The 18982-nt window shown below is 41.1% G+C and overlaps 1 protein-coding gene across 5 annotated transcripts in view; it reads right to left on the bottom strand.

The window, feature by feature from the left end:
* Positions 1-18982, bottom strand: part of clstn1 (calsyntenin 1) — a 74051-nt gene that overhangs the window by 37546 nt on the left and 17523 nt on the right. For 3 of the 5 annotated variants that reach the window (XR_010001393.1, XM_062965994.1, XM_062965996.1), the window contains exons 2-5: positions 16657-16779; positions 10070-10099; positions 6737-6932; positions 1168-1376 (exon numbers count right to left, since the gene is read on the bottom strand). Coding sequence is in view for 4 of the 5 variants with exons in the window: in XM_062965994.1 (XP_062822064.1) it covers positions 1168-1376; positions 6737-6932; positions 10070-10099; positions 16657-16779 (558 nt within the window). In the remaining variant the exon portion in view is untranslated. The remainder of the gene's footprint in view (positions 1-1167; positions 1377-6736; positions 6933-10069; positions 10100-16656; positions 16780-18982) is intronic. The other 2 variants (XM_062965995.1, XM_062965998.1) reach the window with 1 other exon arrangement.

Raw genomic sequence — 18982 nt, 5'->3', positions numbered from 1 at the left:
AGGCAAGTGGACAAATGTCAGCATGCTGGAAGATGCAAAGACAACCAGATGCTCCTACGCCATCAACTCCGCTGGACTGTCCGAATGCCCAAAGATCACAATTGCCCAAAGCAATTATTCTACTCCCAACTCAAGAACGGAAAATTGTTGGTGGACAGGAAAAGAGACTGAAAGATGGGCTTAAAGCTAACCTTAAAAACAGTGGCATAGACACTGACAATTGGGAAGCCCTGGCCCTTGAGCACTCTTAACTGGAGGTCAGCTGTGACCAGCAGTGCTGTGGAATTTGAAGATGTATGAATTGAGGGCGAAAGGGAGAAACGTACCAAGAGGAAGGCGTGTCAAGCCAACCCTGACCGGGAGTGCCTTCCACTTCTCTGTGAAAAACATGCGGGTCAAGAACAGGGCACCACAGTCACCTACATATCCACCGCCAAGACACTATACTTGGAAGGGCCATCATACTTGGACAACAAGGAATTACCTAAGTAAGTAAGAGCGATTTAAAGCAGCCAGCTAGGAATGCTGGTGGCAGGAATTCAATTTATTAGAAGGATGCTAGATTGACGAAGGCTGCTCCAATTCCATTTAGCAATATGAGAAAAAATATATAAAGGAATTTTGCTGAAGAGTGGGATGAGGATATTTCAAGTACGAGGGCTATCCAGAAAGTAGGTCACGTTTTGGATTTTAAAAAGGACAAAGTATAGGATAAATCATTTACCATATGCAGCTGAAAGACACATTCCAAGACTACAATCTCATGTAATCCCCACTGAAATTTAGGCACGTTTCATATAGATAAATGAGTTTGAAAAGTCCTGCTCCAGTAAATTCCCCGCTTGTGTCCTCAGCTCTTCCCCCTTCTCCCTTCCTGCAGCGTAGCCAAAACGCTGCGCTGCCAGCCACGCCCCCATTGTTGGAAATGGAGAGAGGTGGCAAATTTACTGGGGCAGACCTTTTCAAACTCATTTATCTATACGAAACGTGCCTAGATTTCAGTGGGGATTACATGAGATTGTAGTCTTGGAATGTGTCTTTCAGCTGCATATGGTAAATGATTTATCCTATACTTTGTCTTTTTTAAAATCCAAAACGTAACCTACTTTCTGGATAGCCCTCATACATGGACCCAACAAAGGTGTACAGAAGTCAGTCCTTCCTTACCATCTTTGTCGATAGTAAAGGGCACGTCCGGTGTGACGATTTCATAGCTGCAGATCTGGCTGAACTGAGGGGAACAGTCAGCGTCCACGGCTTCCACTTTCAGGACGTTGTCGTACCTCTTGCCTTCAATCACCGTGGCCTTGTAGGACTTCTCCTTGAAGACAGGCGCGTACTCATTGACATCGTTCACCTGGATGTGCACTGTTGCTCTGGAGTTAGAAAAGGGATCCTTATTAAATGATCAGCTGAGTCCAAACTATCATTACATGTTCACGGCACAATCTTCAGTACATTTACATCTAGCTGTAATTGTATGAGAACACTGTTAAAAAAAAAGGGTATTTCACCATCTACGGGATCCAATTCACCTTCAACAGATGCATAAAAACAAGAGGAAAAACCAGAATTTGTCACCTCTGTATCTCTAATGTTCAGTCACTTTTCCATCATTGGTTTTACACATCTACTGTGACAGTCAGAATTTCAGCTTTCCTGCCATAAATGACATCTTATTAAACCACTAGCTGTGCCCGGCCACGCGTTGCTGTGGCGAAGTATGTAATTTTTATATATTATATTTATATTTTTGTATTATTTGCTTAGAACTGGATTATATGTGGCCCCTTCTACACAACTGTATAAAATCCATACTGAACTGGATTATATGGCAGTGGGGACTCAAGATAACCCAGTTCAAAGCAGATACTGTGGATTATGAGCCTTGGCATTCTGGGTTATATAGCTGTGTAGAAGGGCCTTGAGTCTACACTGCCATATAATCCAGTTAAAATCTGATAATCTGTATTTTATAGGCAGTGTGGAAGAGGCCTAAACGAGGCCTAACTCTGCCTGTCCCCTGGGCTGAGTGGGTTTCTAGGAGACCAAGTGGGCGGAGCTTAGCCTTCTAACTGGCAGCAACTGGATGAAAACATTTATTCCTCTCCCTCTAATTAGGAATTTATTTTTCTTTTCTTTTTGTTGTATGAACGTAGAGGCATGGATGAGAGGTTGTGCTGGCAAGTTTAGTGTTTCTGGGATGTGTAGTTTTGTTGTTTTGTCCTAGGCCGAAATTTCATTACCCTTTTATATATATAGATGAATTATGAGAGCTAAATAAAGATAGGATATTGGCTCTATCAGCAGGATTAGGCATGTTTTATTACAATTTAAGATTTATTAAGCTGAAGGCCAAGCTGTCAAAGAAGAAGAAAGGGGAGACACTTCAATACCACCCACAACGCTTGATCTTAGGCAGAATCCCTCTCAAGAAATGTGTCTTCTTTTCCTTTCGAATGTCAAGGTTATTAAAAAAAATGCCCTTTATTTGTAAGGAAATCAAAGACAGCCAATGGCAGATCACGTATCAGACACACAAACACTTTCTGGAAAGCAAGCTCATTTTGTTCTTCCAAAACATCGATTTATTTCACAGGCCAGTTCCTGTTTCCAGCAAAGGCACATTTTAGTAAATGAAGGAGCACAGAAAAAAAAACCCATTACATATTTCAGATTTCTCGGAGCCATCATTCACTTCCCATCAACAGACAATGCTTTCTTTGCAATGTAGGAAACTATCTCTGTTCTTTCCACGTCATTTCAATCTCCAAGACCAAATGTTCTGCTAGAATTGTAATGTCCAGAAACACAATGATTTCACTAAATAAGGTATACAGGCAGTCCTAAGTTATGAACAAGATAGGTCCTGTCTGTTTATTCTTTTAAAATGCTTTTCTGTCAATCTTTAGACAATACTTTTCCTCAAAAAGTTGTATTGGGAAGGGCTTTCAGGTTCCCCATCATCCGGCTCTCAGACTACTCTCCTAGACACATACTTTCAACAGGGGCACGTGAGCAGGGATTTTGCTGAGACCAAGCCAGGCAACGCAGTGCCAGCTTAGGCCATAAACCCCTGTCGCATGGGTGACCTCTTTTGCCTGAGCTTTGTCTGTAAGCCAGATAGTGTGGGGCTCCCTTCTGTCTCGCCCTCCTCCTCCACAACTATGATCTACGGACTTCTTTCCTTTCCTTTTACACTCCTTCCCTTGTGCATCTAGTATTTCTGTTTGCAAGCATGATAACATGCTCACTCTATGTGTATTTATATATCTACTAGTTTAGGTACTCAGCGATGCCCTGTTTTCTAATGATAAATATTAGTGTGGAGATGTGGGGTAGAGGAGGAATCTTTTTATTAATTATATTATATATTTTTTCTATATCCGCTGCCACCAATTGTGGAGATCTCAGGCAGAGGGGAATTTATCTTCTTTGTTCTTTTTCATTTACTTTAGATGGTATCGTAACTTAGTTTTGAAAATATGTGACAGAGACTTGGATATGGAAGAACAAAACAAGTTTATTTCAGGCACAGAGCTTGGTGGTTACAATATTATTTCTTAGAGTTAAACTTTCTTAATCAGTTGCAAATATAACTTATGATGAATACTCTTTCAAATACTTTCTCCTTTCCTTTCCCAACCAAAACTACTAACTGATCACTTCGGATCTAACTGGGATTACTTTCCCTTCCTACTCAGACTCTACAAATAAACCTAAACAAGTCACCTAACTTGCTTAATTCAACACCACTAGAGATCTGAGTTTCCCTGGTTTCCCTAACCTGGAACCAGTGTCTTCCCTGTGACTAAAAATCACAGACTAAACTGTTTTTTAAAACATACCCTCTTTTTCCTCCAAACGGCGGTTGGCTCCACCCTCGTTGCTATGGTAACCTGCCTCAGAATGCTGAGCTGGTTACCATCCCACTCGCACTGGTAACTAATACTTACCCTTTTAAACATAGCCAAACATGACTTTTAAAATGAAATTAAACATGACATCTATAAATCAAAATAAAAACACACTTCTTTACAATTAGAAATAGTCATTGTTTTGTTTTTGGATTTTATGAATGGTCCCACTGAAGAATACATATGGATGTGGGTGAACTAAAACTCCCATCATCCTTGGTCAATCTCTCCCCCTGAAACCCTACAAGTATTTTAAGTTGGTAATGAGGAGTCTGTATACCAACTTTGGTCCAAATCTGTTGTTGTCGGGATTCTCAGGGCTCTCTGGATGTCAGAGCCGTCTTGGAAAATATAAACACATTTTCACTTTTATTACATACTAGCTTGGGGACCCGGCGGTGCCCGGGTTATTTGAGAAAGGCATTGTTTGGCTGTGTTGTAAGTTTAGTGTATATCCAGTGTCAGTTGGGTTGAGTGGGTGCGGGTGAACTACAATTCCCATATGCAAGTACTATCGTCCATGGTCCATTGCCCTGCAAACAGTGGCAGGATGTAGAGTAATCCATGAGGGCTCTGTGTGGCAAGTTTGGTGTCGATCAATCATTGGTGGGGGTCGCAGTGGTGTCTGGAAGTGAGTCAAGATAATGGAAGTTCCAATATCTGTGGTCGAAACTGTTCCAAACCGCGCCAGGATGTAGAGTGGGTCATAGGGGGTCTTTGTGGCAAATTTGGTCTTTATCAGTCATTGTTATGGATTGCAGTAGTGTAACGAAGTGAGTGAAGGTATTATAAATCCCATCATCCATGGTCCATTGGCCCCTAAACTGCAGGAGGACATAAAGTGGGTGATGGGGGGGGGGCATGTGTGCCATGTTTAGTGTTTATCAGTCAGTGGTATGGGTTGTAGTCGTTTCAGTAAGTGAGTGAAGGTACTGCAAGTCCCATCATCCTAGGTATGTCCTCCTCCAATGTGGAGCAGAACGTAAAGGGGGTCATGGAGGTTGTGTGTGCCAAGTTTGGTCCAGTTCTGTCACTGCTGCGTATCGCAGTGGTCTGTTAAGATGTGAAGCATGTGAAAGTACTGCAAATCCCATGGTCTAGATCCATTGGTGTTTGGGTTCAGAGAGCACTCCGGATGTTGGTGAAGTACAACTATAAAGACCAGTATTTTTTCTTGGTCATGGGGGTTCTGTGTGCCAAGTTAGTTCCAGATCCATGGTTGGTGGAGTTCTGAGTGCTCTTAGATTGCAGGTGGACTATACATCCTAGTACTTACAACTCCTACAAATCATGGTGAATTCTCAACAAACCTTTCTAGTATGTCCAGTTGCTGATTAATTCCTCTGTTTGCTGTGTGCCATAGAAAAGAATAGGAAAGGGTTATGGGAGAGGCAATGGGCGGAATCATGCAAATTCCACACCAATTGAGAGAGTAAGAAAAACTGGGATGCCTGTGGTGGAGGAAAAACAGAAAATCTAGGATGAAATTGTCCCCGTATGAAAACTTCACTTGGGTGGTGTGCAGTGTGGTGTTTATGGAGGACATTGGCAGGGCTCTTGAACATGTTTACAGTGCTCTCTATAACCTGCAATGTCATTGGAGGGAAAGCCATTGGTGTCTCTTGAGTAGTGGGAGCTATAGATATTTGTGGAAGTTTGTCTGTGTAAGTGGATACCCCAGCCACATACATCTATATATATAAAAGAGTGATGGCATCACGGCGACCCACAAAACAATAAAAATACAGGCCGCCCAACCTCGAAATTTGACAACACAACCCATCACCCATGCCTCAGGGTTGATACAACAAAAAGAAAAGAAAAATAAAGTCCTAATTAGAGGGAGAGCAATAATTGTTTTTATCCAATTGCTGCCAGTTTAGAGGGCTAATCTCTGCCCACTTGGTTGCCTAGCAACCAATTCAGCCAAAGGACAGCCAGGGTTCAGTTAGGAGACAGGCAGATTTAGGTCTCCCCCAATTCAAACCTGTGGCCTTTCGGTCCAGAAGTTCAGTAGCTCAGCACTTTAACATGCTGTGCCATCAGGGGATATTATTTCCTAAAGGTTGTGAATATACAATATTTCTGATTGTTTTTTTTTTTGTCTGTTGGAGGCAAGTATGAATGCCTCAGTTAGGCTTCTTCCACAGAATTGGGGGAGTGGAGAGAGCCCCCACTGTTAGCCCCAGCTTCTGCAAACCCAGAAATTGAAAAACATGCAAATGTGAGTGCATCAATAGGTACTGCTCTGGTGGGAAGGAAACGCTGCTCCATGCAGTCATCCCACATGACCTTGGAGGAGTCTACGGACAACGCCGGCTCTTCGGCTTAGAAATGGAGATAAGCACCAACCCCCAGAATCAGACATGACTGGACTTAATGTCAGGGAAAAACCTTTACCCTTTACCTTAACTACCACCAATTCCTCAATACTTTATTTCCCATACCACCATACTTCGCCACAGCAACGCGTGGCCGGGCACAGCTAGTACATACATATTTTCACTTTTGTTATGTGTACAGATTGATTGATTGATTGATTGACAGATAGATAGATAGATATCTAAAAGCTACCCTGGACATCACTTAATGTAAGAGTAGCACATCACCACATTTGGAGTCTAGAATCTGGATGTGAGGATTCAATGCTTACTCTTCTATCATCCTGCTTCACTTGGATCACCAAACCCCCTGCCACCTGGTTTCCATTTCATTTGGAAAGAAAAGCAATGAAGAGAAACCACATCCCACCGCTGGGAGAAGAAGAAAAGCAAAGCTTAATTGACACTTCCTTTTTCTGCCACCCACGTGGTCCTTACTTGTGGGATTTCTTCATGTTGGCTCCATCTGGCCCTTTTCCGCAGTCGTAGGCTTGGATGGTGAAGGTGTAGTCTTTCTGCAGCTCGCAGTCCAGCTTTTCTTTGGATCGGATCATCCCTTCGCCTGTGGACTTGTCCACCACCACGGCCTCAAAGGGGACATTTTGCCCGTGGATCTTAAATCCACAAATCTCACCTAAGAGATTCAAAGCAACAGCTGTTAAGGTTTTTCGGGAACAAAACGCACGTCCGTACACATGTACCTTGATGTGTTTCATGTGTGTGAGAGAGAGGGTTTAAAAAATAAATAAAGAAAAAGTATCATTCAACGGATTTGCAGCCAAGGGGATTTGTGAGGGTCTGTGGACAAAGCAAAAGGCACTGTGCTTGAAAAGATGGGTGAGTTTTGGGAATTGTAGTTTATTTTTTCTTTAAAAAAATAAAACTCAAAAGGCATACATTTTGCTTCCCAAGCAAGTTGGTTTACGTTGCATCCATTCATGCAGGAACACAAAAGAGAGGAAGAGAAAGAGAGATGTAGACAGGCATTTCACAGGAGTACTTGAGAAACTCTAGGGCAAAAAGAGTAGAGATCTTAGGAGGATGCACAGCCAAGGCCACAGAGAGTCTCGTCTAGGCCAAGCTACTGGGAAATAGCTGGGCAACTGGTTGGTCTTTGACCACAGCAGAAGGTTAAATATGCGCAGTTACAAAAGTTGTGGGGGGCGAAAAAGAGATGGAAACAAAGCTTCAAGGTAGTTATATAAATATATATATATATATATACATATGTCGAAGATTCAGCACTATAATTCACAAAAATTCTGTCAATTGTCGAAAAGACAAAGTCTTCCTGTGCAATGTACCTGACTTTAAAAAAAATAGAGTCAGGGAATCAAAATGAATTACTGAATGAAAATGGTAGAAATATCAACTTTCCAGGCATCCATTTCAACGGCTTCTGATTGTACTAAATCTGAACTTTCTTCTATACCAGTGGTTCTCAACCTGGGGTCCCCAGATGTTTTTGGTCTTCAACTCCCAGAAATCTTAACAGCTGGTAAACTGGTTGGGATTTCTGGGAGTTGTAGGCCAAAATATCTGGGGACCCCAAGTTGAGAACCACTGCTCTACACTCTTTCTCTGGGATTCAATCCGCTGCATTTTATGTCAATGCTACTACAACCTTAACAAACCTAGAAGGGATTAATAGAGTCCTGGTGCAAACATACAGTATTCTAACCATGTTTTATGAAATCCTATATCAGGGGTCCCCAAACTAAGGCCCGGGGGCCGGATGCGGCCCTCCAAAGTCATTTACCTGGCCCACGCCCATAGTTTTAAACTTAGGCTCGCCCAAAGTCTGAAATGACTTGAAGGCACACAACAACAATCCTAATTAACTTGACTATCTCATTGGCCAGAAGCAGGCCCACACTTCCCATTGAAATCCTGGTAGGATTAGGTAGGTTAAAATTGTTTTTATTTTTAAATATTGTATTGTATTGTTCTTTCATTTACTAATATTGTGCTATGGTAATAATATCATATATTGTGTACCTATATACATATAATATTGATAATACTATTATAATGTAACTAGCTTTGCCCGGCCACGCGTTGCTGTGGCTTATGCTTTCAGAGTGTTGCTCTTTATTTACTGTCCTGATTTTAGAGATTATATTGTTCTGTATTATTATATCACAGTAATTATTACATATTATATTTATAATCTTATATTATCTGCTTAGAACTGGATTATATGAGGCCCCTTCTTCACAGCTGGATAAAATGAACACTGGAGTGGATTATATGGCAGTGTGGAGTCAAGATAATCCAGTTCAAAGCAGATAATATAAGATTCTAAATGGGTTATATAGCTGTGTGGAAGGGCCTTGAGTCTACACTGCCATATAATCCAGTTCAAATCTGATAATCTGTATTTTATAGGCAGTGTGAAAGAGGCCTAAGTGAGGCCTAACTCTGCCTGTCCCCTGGGCTGAGTGGGTTGCTAGGAGACCAAGTGGACGGAGCTTAGCCTTCTAACTGGCAGCAAATGGATAAAAACAATTATTCCTCTCCCTCTAATTAGGACTTTATTTTTCTTTTCTTTTTGTTGTATGAACGTAGAGGCATGGATGAGGGGTTGTGCTGCCAAGTTTGGTGTTTCTGGGATGTGCAGTTTTGTTGTTTTGTCCTAGGCCGAAATTTCATTACCCTTTTATATATATAGATACAGTATAATACTAATAATAATACAATATAATAATATTAATTGTATATTATATATTAAATGTAATATTATTAATAATATTACTGTATAGTGGTATAGTACAATATAATAATATATAATGCTAATATTGTGCTATGCTAACAATATAATATATTGTATGTACATACAACTTGTAAACTGTTCTGAGTCCCCTTTGGGATGAGAGTGGGTGGGGTATAAATGTAGTAAACAAACAAGCAAACAAATAATTGTTATTGGGGTTTTTTTGCACTACAAATAAGACACGTGCAGTGCGCATAGGAATTTTTTTTTAATGATAATTCGGCCCCTCAACAGTCTGAGGGACCATGAACCGGCCCTCCACTTAAAAAGTTTGAGGACCCCTGTCCTATATGCTCCTACATGTCTCTCCACAACATCTTTTTTGGGAGCTCAACATGGTACAGGGTGATATCTCCACCAGTATCATCAATTGGTTGATGATATAGGTGGAAACCCTCTTTGGGAAACTAACCACAGTTAATGGAGACAGAAGTAGAACAGGAGATATACATCCACCTCCACTGAGGTGGAAAGTTCTGCATTAGGGTTAGCTCTAAAAGGGACGGGAAGTCAGAAGGATGCTTCATAACTGGGAATAACATTTCATGATTATCCGAGTCCAGAATCTGTGCTGCGAATTGCTAGCAAGTGCTACACAATCCACAGCTTTAATGCGGACTGGAGGGGGAGGGATTACTTATAATCAAAATATGACTAATATGCTACGTCATGACACAACGCTACGAGACAGAATGCCAGAGAGAGAGAGAGAGAGAGAGAGAGAGATTTAAGGGGCAATCTAAATAAAGAGCAATACTGCACAGTTCAAATGGATGTCTGACTTACCGATATTTCTAGCCAAGGGTTGATTACATAACATTTTTTTCTATCCATATATTTTGAGAGAAGGGTAGGGTGAAGGGGGAAAAAAACCAGGAAGATAAAATGGGGTCAAGAGGTATGACAGGATCTTCTGCTTAAGTGCTGATTCCCCATTTCATAACCAAAGTTAGTGGGTTAATATTCATAAAAAAGGGATAGAAAGAACCCTTCATCACCTTCTTTGGTGACTGTCACCTCAAAACTCTCTAAAGGGAGAAAAGATAAACCCGAGTCAGTATTACAGGAAAGATTGAGAAGGGAGCAAATAAGGAAAAGGTCATAGATGTAGACTTTGCATAGAATACTTTTGATTTTTTTTTTTGTATTCGACTGCTATGTCTGCAATGGAATATCATCTTCTCCTTACCCCCAACCCACCCACTACAGTAGAGTCTCACTTATCCAACATAAACGGGCCGGCAGAACGTTGGATAAGCGAATATGTTGGATAATAAGGAGAGATTAAGGAAAAGCCTATTAAACATTAAATTAAGTTATGATTTTACAAATTAAGCACCAAAACATCATGTTCTACAACAAATTTGACAGAAAACGTAGTTCAATACGCAGTAATGCTATGTAGTAATTACTGTATTTACAAATTTAGCACCAAAATATCACAATATATTGAAAACATTGACTACAAAAATGCGTTGGATAATCCAGAACGTTGGATAAGTGAGACTCTACTGTATTTTCAAGTTTAGAAACACTTGAGATTCCCTTCTAAACGTACACATGATTTCAGCTTCAGTCGTCATGAGATAAAGGAAAGATCATGTCCTGATTTGAATGATCAAATACAATTCTTGATTGAGTCATTGCTCCCTCCTCTTTACTACTTAAGAATCATAGAATAATAGAGTTGGAAGAGACACCATGGACCATCTAGTCCATAAACCTTAGGGTTTCAAAAGAATTCTCATAATCTCATTTAGCTAGGAGTTAAATCTCATTGAAAGCAGAGGGGTTCGCTTCAAAGTCAACGTATACAAGAGGACAAATGATCCTATCTCAAAGTTAAAACCAGAAGTCTTTGTGAAAGTTTCAGCGCTCCTAATAGAAATTCATTTTTTGAAAGAAACAAGACCTCTCTTGCATTGCACAGCATCTGTTCCCTGAGGCAGCCACTTCATTCCACCTAAAAACAAAGATCCACCCAGAGGAAAAGTGTTCTTACCATACATCAAGGGAACCACTGAACACATAGGAAGCTGAGGGAGAAACACAACCTACAAACTATCTACAGATCCACTAAGAAAATCCAACAAATGCTATGTTCAGCAAAGGACAAGAGTGATCTTCTCATCTCTGCAGGAGTCTACCGTATATAATACAGCTATGGATAAGTCTATTTAGGGACCACCAAACGCAGCAGCATTGCCCAAACACGAACCAAGGAACATGAAAGGCACTGCAGACTGATTCAACCAGAGAAGTCAGCCATAGCAGAGCACTTGAGGAACCACCTGAACACAGCGCATATATATATATATATGTGTGTGTGTGTGTGTGTGTGTGTGTGTGATTATATATATCATAACACAGAAATGCTGGACCACTCTGACAACCACCATGTCAGACGACACAGAGAAGCCACGGAAATCCACAAGCAGGTGGACAATTTCAACAGAAAGGAGGAAACCATGAAAACGAACAAAATCTGGCGACCAGCATTTAAAAAACTCTAAAATCAGGACAGTAAACAAAGAACAACACTCAAAAACAGGTGCTACAGATGTGGATGAAATGTCAGGGGAGAATGTTTCTGGAACATGGCCATATATGCCGGGCTGTGGCGCAGGCTGTTGAGCAGCTGCAATAAATCTCTCTGACCATGAGGTCATGAGTTCGAGGCCAGCCTGTGGCAGGGTGAGCACCCGTCAATAAAAAATAAAAAATAGCCCCTGCTTGTTGCTGACCTGGCAACCCAAAAGATAATTGCATCTATCAAGTAGGAAATAAGGTACCACTTATAAAAAAAAGTGGGGAGGCAAGTTTAACTAATTTACGACCTGGAATGAGGAAGTGCCGTCAGAGTGGATGATGAAGCAGCTGCTCCCCCTGTGGCCAGAATCGAACATCCCCTCAGGAGAAGGTTAAATTGCCTCTGCGTTTGTCTGTCTCGGTCTCTGTTTGATGTGTTTATGGGCATTGAATGTTTGCCCTATGTGTTTATAATGTGATCCGCCCTGAGTCCCCTTCGGGGTGAGAAGGGCAGAATATAAATACTGTAAATAAATAAATAAATAAATAAATAAATAATATAGTCCAGAAAACTCACAGCAACCCTACCGAAAGATAGTTCCCCCCTCGGCGGGAAGGCCCAATGACTTCACAAGTGAAATTCTCACAAAAATGTCCAGGCGCCAAGGAGATTTCAATAACAGCTGCCTACCTTTCATTAGCACATAATTCCAGGTTGTCTGAACTTTGGGTGTCCAACACTCCCACAGAAGGATTAAGAGGAGACATTGGGCCAATAGCTCAATAAAGGAGGAGGAGGAGGAGGAGGTGGACTCACAAGAAGTGTGTTAGTGTGACAGTTGTGTCTTGCTTGCTCGGCTCTCAGCCACCTGAACTGGATGCTAAACAAGAGCACCAATTTGAGCTGCAAGATGAGCATCGCCATTCTTGGCATCAACAATCTGTGCAATGATGCTCCCGGTGCCACAATTGTATTTATGGGAGCATTAAGACAGTTGTCTAAGATACCCTACAGCACTATCTGGGCCATATCATTATGCCAAGAAAACCTCATGACAAGATTGCCATAAGTTGGAAACATATAACAACGATAATGAACGGAACCGTGATGCTAAAAGCCAAGTCACTAGAAGGTCTCTTACAAAAATAAGGGATTGCCTGCGTTCAAATGAAGAGCTAATTTATTTTATATTTGTACTCTGTCAATCACAAAACATTCCCTGACTAGACTACAGCACACTAAACAAAGCTTGGAATATTATTTCAAGAATATAACTGGCAGTTTAAAGTAAGTCACACATCAATATTCATTTATACATGTCTTTTTCCTCCGATTACTTGTTTAATTAGAAAAAATTAACACACAAAGATGATTAACAACCCTTCAAAATGATTCCACTCAAGCAATGTTTAGCAGTAGAGAGTAAACATGACTCAGAAAAGAAATGAAAAATATGAAGAATGTTGCATTGTTTCAGAAAAGAAAAGCAACACATGTTGGTTTTGTTGTGATTTAGAAAATGTTGCCTCCCAAGTTTTGACGACAATGAAATGAACACACAACAAACAGCAGGAATAACAATCAACACTGTGCCTGACAAGCAAACCTGAGTTTCCTGAACTATAATGAAATCAACTAAGTCTCCACAAGACCTCTTCTTTTAGTTAACCCAGGACATTAAAATTAAGCAAAATCTAAGGAATTCACCACTTTAACTCTACAATTAACATTTCTCAAATCTAATCCTGAAATTTGGAATCCAAATTTTAAAATGAGGGCAATAGGCAAACCGCCTGAAGAAAGTAATTCAAAAGTGGGACACCAGAAAAAAAGTCCTCCTGGGTATCTGCCTAACATCCTTCCGCAAACCTGATGAAGAATAGGAGCTCTGATGTCCTTAAAAAACAGTCATTCATTCAGTGGCGCAATAGGTTAAATCCTTGTCCCGGCAGGACCACTGACCAAAAGGTTAGTGGTTCGAATCCGGGGAGCAGGCTGAGCTCCCATCTGTCAGCTCCAGTTTCCCATGCGGGGACATGAGAAAAGCCTCCCACAGGATTTTAAAACATCCGGGCATCCCCTGGGCAACGTTCTTGCAGACAGCCAATTCTCTCACACCAGAAATGACTTGCAGTTTCTCAAGCTCCTGACACAAAAAAATTGGTCACCATTCAAAGTACAGTAGAGTCTCACTTATCCAACATAAACGGGCCGGCAGAATGTTGGATAAGCGAATATGTTGGATAAAAAGGAGGGATTAAGGAAAAGCCTATTAAACATCAAATTAGGTTATGATTTTACAAATTAAGCACCAAAACATCATGTTAGACAACAAATTTGACAGAAAAAGTAGTTCAATACGCAGTAATGCTATGTAGTAATTACTGTATTTACGAATTTAGCACCAAAATATCACGCATTGAAAACATTGACTACAAAAATGTGTTGAATAATCCAGAATGTTGGATAAGCGAGTGTTGGATAAGTGAGACTCTACTGTACTAAAAAAGGCTAACCCAGCATAGCTTCTAAAATCAGGTAGGATTTGGTGCCTTTAGGCCGAACTGTTCTAAAATTGTGCGCAAAATGTGCAGCTGAAGATTATATTGCTCCAAAATAGCCGTAAGCCGACAGGTGACTTGAAGGCGCATGGAATAATTCTAACACTCTAATAGCATATTAAACTATTAAATCTGTTTAACATTCATTGCAGCCCAGAGGCTTTGATTAGAAAGTCACATTTAACTTGGCAGAAGAATAGATTTATTAGGCCATAGCAGTTGGTGAGGGTGGTGATTATTGTATTTGTTTATACCCCACTCGAGGCAGTTTACTAAAGTTCAACCTGATATAGCAGTTCTTTACTACCAGCCTTCCTAACACTGCTCAGCTACATTTCTTCCATGCTTTCTTCATTTACAATCTCCCTTCTACATTCACGGGTTTGACTTTGGTAGATTTCATTAACATGGCTTCTAGGACTCTTTAGGTTCTGAAGTGGTCAATTTTCACTTGCCATTTCACAGTGAAGAGGGAGGAGAGGGGCGGGCATTTCGCTGGACAAATGCCAAGCGTGTCACATTCCTTAACGGCTTCGAAGTGTGGCACTCATTTGGCCATTCATTGGTCTACAGAAAGAGCCAAGAATTCCACCCAAACATACATTTCTGAGCGCCGGGAGAGCAACGGGCACAGAAAGCTGGGCTTTGTTGCTGCTCTGCATATGCTAATGGAGTCAGGAGGATCACAGTTTAAGGCGCGTTCCGTATTTCCAGGTCTGAACTAATGAGCATGAAATGTTTCTACAAGAGCAACAGAGTTGGCATTTTAAAATGCTGAGAACAATCCAGAGCAGGGGTCCCCAAACTTTTCAAACAGGGGGCCAGTTCACGGTCCCTCAGACCGTTGGAGGGCCGGACTATAGTTTATAAAAAAACTATGAACAAATTCCTATGCACGCTGCACATATCTTATTTCGAAGTAAAAAAACAAAACGGGAAAAATACAGCCTCAATGTTAATAATCATCATCATCATCATCATCATAAAAATAATAAAGAGGGTTGGAAGAGACCCCATGGGCCATTTAGTTCAACCCCCTCTTTCTTTGTGCACCAAAAGCACAAACAAATCACCCTGACAAATGGCCACCCAGCCTCAATGTTGGTAATAATAATAATAATAATAATAAATATTATTAATAATAAATAATAATAATGCCTCAAGTACAACCTCCCAGCAGAAAAGAACTGGTGGGATCACAAACCAGCAAAGGTCGTGGAAAATGAACACGCAAAGATACTGTGGGACTTCCGAATCCAGACAGACAAAGTTCTGGAACACAACACACCAGACATCACAGTTGTGGAAAAGAACAAGGTTTGGATCATTGATGTTGCCATCCCAGGTGACAGTCGCATTGATGAAAAAAACAGGAAAAACTCAGCCGCTATCAGGACCTCAAGATTGAACTTCAAAGACTCTGGCAGAAACCAGTGCAGGTGGTCCCGGTGGTGATGGGCACACTGGGTGCCGTCCCAAAAGATCTCAGCCGGCATTTGGAAACAATAGACATTGACAAAATCACGATCTGCCAACTGCAAAAGGACACCCTACTGGGATCTGCACGCATCATCCGAAAAGACATCACACAGTCCTAGACATTTGGGAAGTGTTCGACTTGTGATTTTGTGATATGAAATCCAGCATATCTATCTTGTTTGCTGTGTCATACAACGTCGTTGTGTCAATAATAATAATAATAATTTTTGTGTGTGTCAGGAGTGACTTGAGAAACTGTAAGTCGCTTCTGGTGTGAATTGGCCGTCTGCAAGGATGTTGCCCAGGGAACGTTGCCCAGATGTTTTGATCATCCTTGTTGGAGGTTTCTCTCATGTCCCCGCATGGAGCTGGAGCCGATAGAGAGAGCTTATCCACACACTCCCCAGGTTGGATTTGAACCTGGCAACCCAACCTTCAAGTCATAAGGCTTTAACCCACTGCGCCACCGGGGGCTCCAAATAACAATAGCAATAATAATAATAGTAGTAATACAATACACAGTCCTAGACACTTGGGAAGTATTCGACTTGTGATTTGAAATCCAGCATATAGATCTCATTTGCTGTGTTATATATACTGTGTCTTTGTGTCAATAATAATAATAATAACTAATAATAATAATAAATTAAATAATAATTAAAATATCATTATAAACAAGCAAAGCTTTGGAAGGCATGTACTTCCTCGATGGAGGAGGAGGGAGCTGTTTCTGCAGGGGCCGGATAAATGGCTTCTATGGGCCGCATATGGCCCCCGGGCCGTAGTTTGGGGACCTCTGATCCAGAGTCTACAGGACCATACACTCACATCCAGGCTTAACCATTTGGTTGTTCACCTGCTGTCAAGCGGGCTTCAAATTATAGCTACCCTATGAGCAACAGTACTGCACAGGTCCAGCAAACTCAGGACTATGGATTCAATGAAGTCCGCTCTTCAATTGCCATGCTTTCCAAGGCACAAAAGAATGACCACACAAACACCTCGACCCTCGTACCTGCAAAACGCAGAGGCGCATCCTTGTCCAGTGCTATCAAGGGGGGATCCAGCAGGACTATGTTGTCGTTTTCGGTAACTATACCGTGGTACGTCGTTTCAATCCATGGTTTGTGCTTGTTGACTGTAAAAGAAGAGGGAAAGGGAAGCAAGGTTAAGAACAGCATGCTCCAATCTTTTTTCTTGTTTAAAACAAAAAGTGAGGGGGCTAGTAATCCTCCAGATATGGACAAAGCACAACTCCCATCAAGGAGGTAAAAAAACACCGACGGCTTGGTTTGTAGCCAGATTAGAGCTTCCCTCTGTGAATGTAATCAAGTTAAGTAGAACACATAACATCCTGCAATATAGCTTTCTTTTGGATATTACTATGTGAAAAATTAATACTAACGGAGGCACTCCTGCATATCCTTCAAAAGCAGAAGATTGATTTTGGCATTCTTCAGTGTATCCAAGAGACATTTAACTGGGAAGCAGAGGCAAGCTCAAAACTAAGGCACAGCTTGGAAGAGGCAACTGTATACAACAGTGGTTGCCAACCTTTTTTTGACCAGGGACCTCTCTCCAACATTAGTGCCAAAAGGGTTACAAATCAGTTTTTAGATTCGATTTGATGATTTGGGGTGCTGATTCAGAAAACTGCATTGAATAGACCACATCAGCTCTTGTTTCTGATACAGAACATATGCCATCCAGTAGTCGCCATTTGCTCCCCCACAGAAAACCGTATTTAATAATTTAGAGCTGATGTGTTCTATCCAGTGTAATTTTCTGAATCAGCACCCCAAGTAACCCCAGGTACAGTCCTAAAAACTAAGGCGCCCCCACAAATGGAACGGCTCCACTCGCGGGGTGGGAGGAGGAGGAGAAGCAACAGTCAGGAGGTTTGTTGTCGAGCCTTTTGTGGGTAGTCAGTCTGTTCCCTCCAGACATCCCCTTTGCCTCGGCACTATAAAAGAGTTTCGAGAAACCACTTGCTCTTGTTGCAACGGTGTAGTAACAGTGACGCCCTAGACCATATTTTAGTTCTTGGGGACCACAGGTTAAGAACCACTGGTCTACAACTTTACTAGTATCCCTCAACCATTGAGTTCAATGAGACTGCTTCCCAAGTTTCTCTGAAAAAAAGAAAACTGCACACTCAAGGAGAGACAAATCTTTCACGTACAAGAGATTTGTGGAGGTTTCTTATGCCATCAATGCATAAGTGACAGCCTCCCCCTTCACCATATAACAAATTATCTAGGCTGGAGTTACCTACAGGAGAACACTAGAACAATTAACTATTATGTCAAAATCCTTATCTTGGCTTTACAGTTTGATTAATAAATCATCTTTTATAGGAAGGTTAATATGATTAAACGCTTCTCAGGGTAGATAATGAATTTAAAAGAACCAGATTTTTTGTTATTAAAATTGGATTAATTTTTTTGAGCTTTTGATGTTTCCGACAGAAGAGCCTGTTTCAATGAAATCCGAGTATTAATATGGATTGGGTTAATTAGAACATCCCTCCATTCTGAACTTTAGTCAAACACAGCTTCTTATGTAAGGAATTATCAATGGAAAGTTGCTCTTTTGAAGGCCAGAATTGGCAAACCATTATTTTGGTAAGGCCAGGATGACAAACCATTATCCTATAATACAAAACCAGTTCTTACTTTTGCATGGACCAAAGGATTTAAACCAGACTCAAATTCCATCAGAACAGCGAAGCTAGGCCACAACAGAGGCATAATGAAATTAAATCTGAAAGCAAATGAGCGAACATATTAGAAATGGGTGGCTTGCTTCAATTTCTGTTTGAGACTCTCTCAAAGGTGTATGATGGCTGCTGTGACATTTCTCAAGAATGTAGAAATAAGACAAGTTTGGTCTCCAAAAATACATCAACCGAGTACATTAGCTGCCGCTAATCTCCTGTCACATAAGCAAGGATAAGTTCTGTCAGTTTTCTGGAAATACAATATTCTGTCCTACCTTCCAGAGACCCTGCTAGAATCAGCTGCAAATCCCATGATAAGATGCGACAGCACTACATCCCAGCTCACATTTAATCCAAGAGAAGATGGAAATGTCCCTTGACGCACAAGTGGCTGGTGCTGAAAAACCGACCTTCATTTGGAGCTGACAATTTTGATAAAGCAGATTCAAAACCTGGCTTTGGCCTGGTTTTATTCTTAAGTTAGTGTTTGGAGAAGAAAGATACCAAAAGCAGTACAGCCCAAATGAGCCTGGAGGATAGTGCAAAAAAAGGAGAATTTAGGATTTACTGTTTCTTCACTTGAAGAAACCAACAAGAGCACATTTTTGGGAGGAGGAAACCA

This window comes from Anolis carolinensis, unplaced genomic scaffold, assembly GCF_035594765.1.
Source record: "Anolis carolinensis isolate JA03-04 unplaced genomic scaffold, rAnoCar3.1.pri scaffold_15, whole genome shotgun sequence".
In the NCBI taxonomy this organism is placed as follows: Eukaryota; Metazoa; Chordata; class Lepidosauria; order Squamata; family Dactyloidae; genus Anolis; species Anolis carolinensis.
This window is presented reverse-complemented; position numbering and strand designations above follow the sequence as displayed.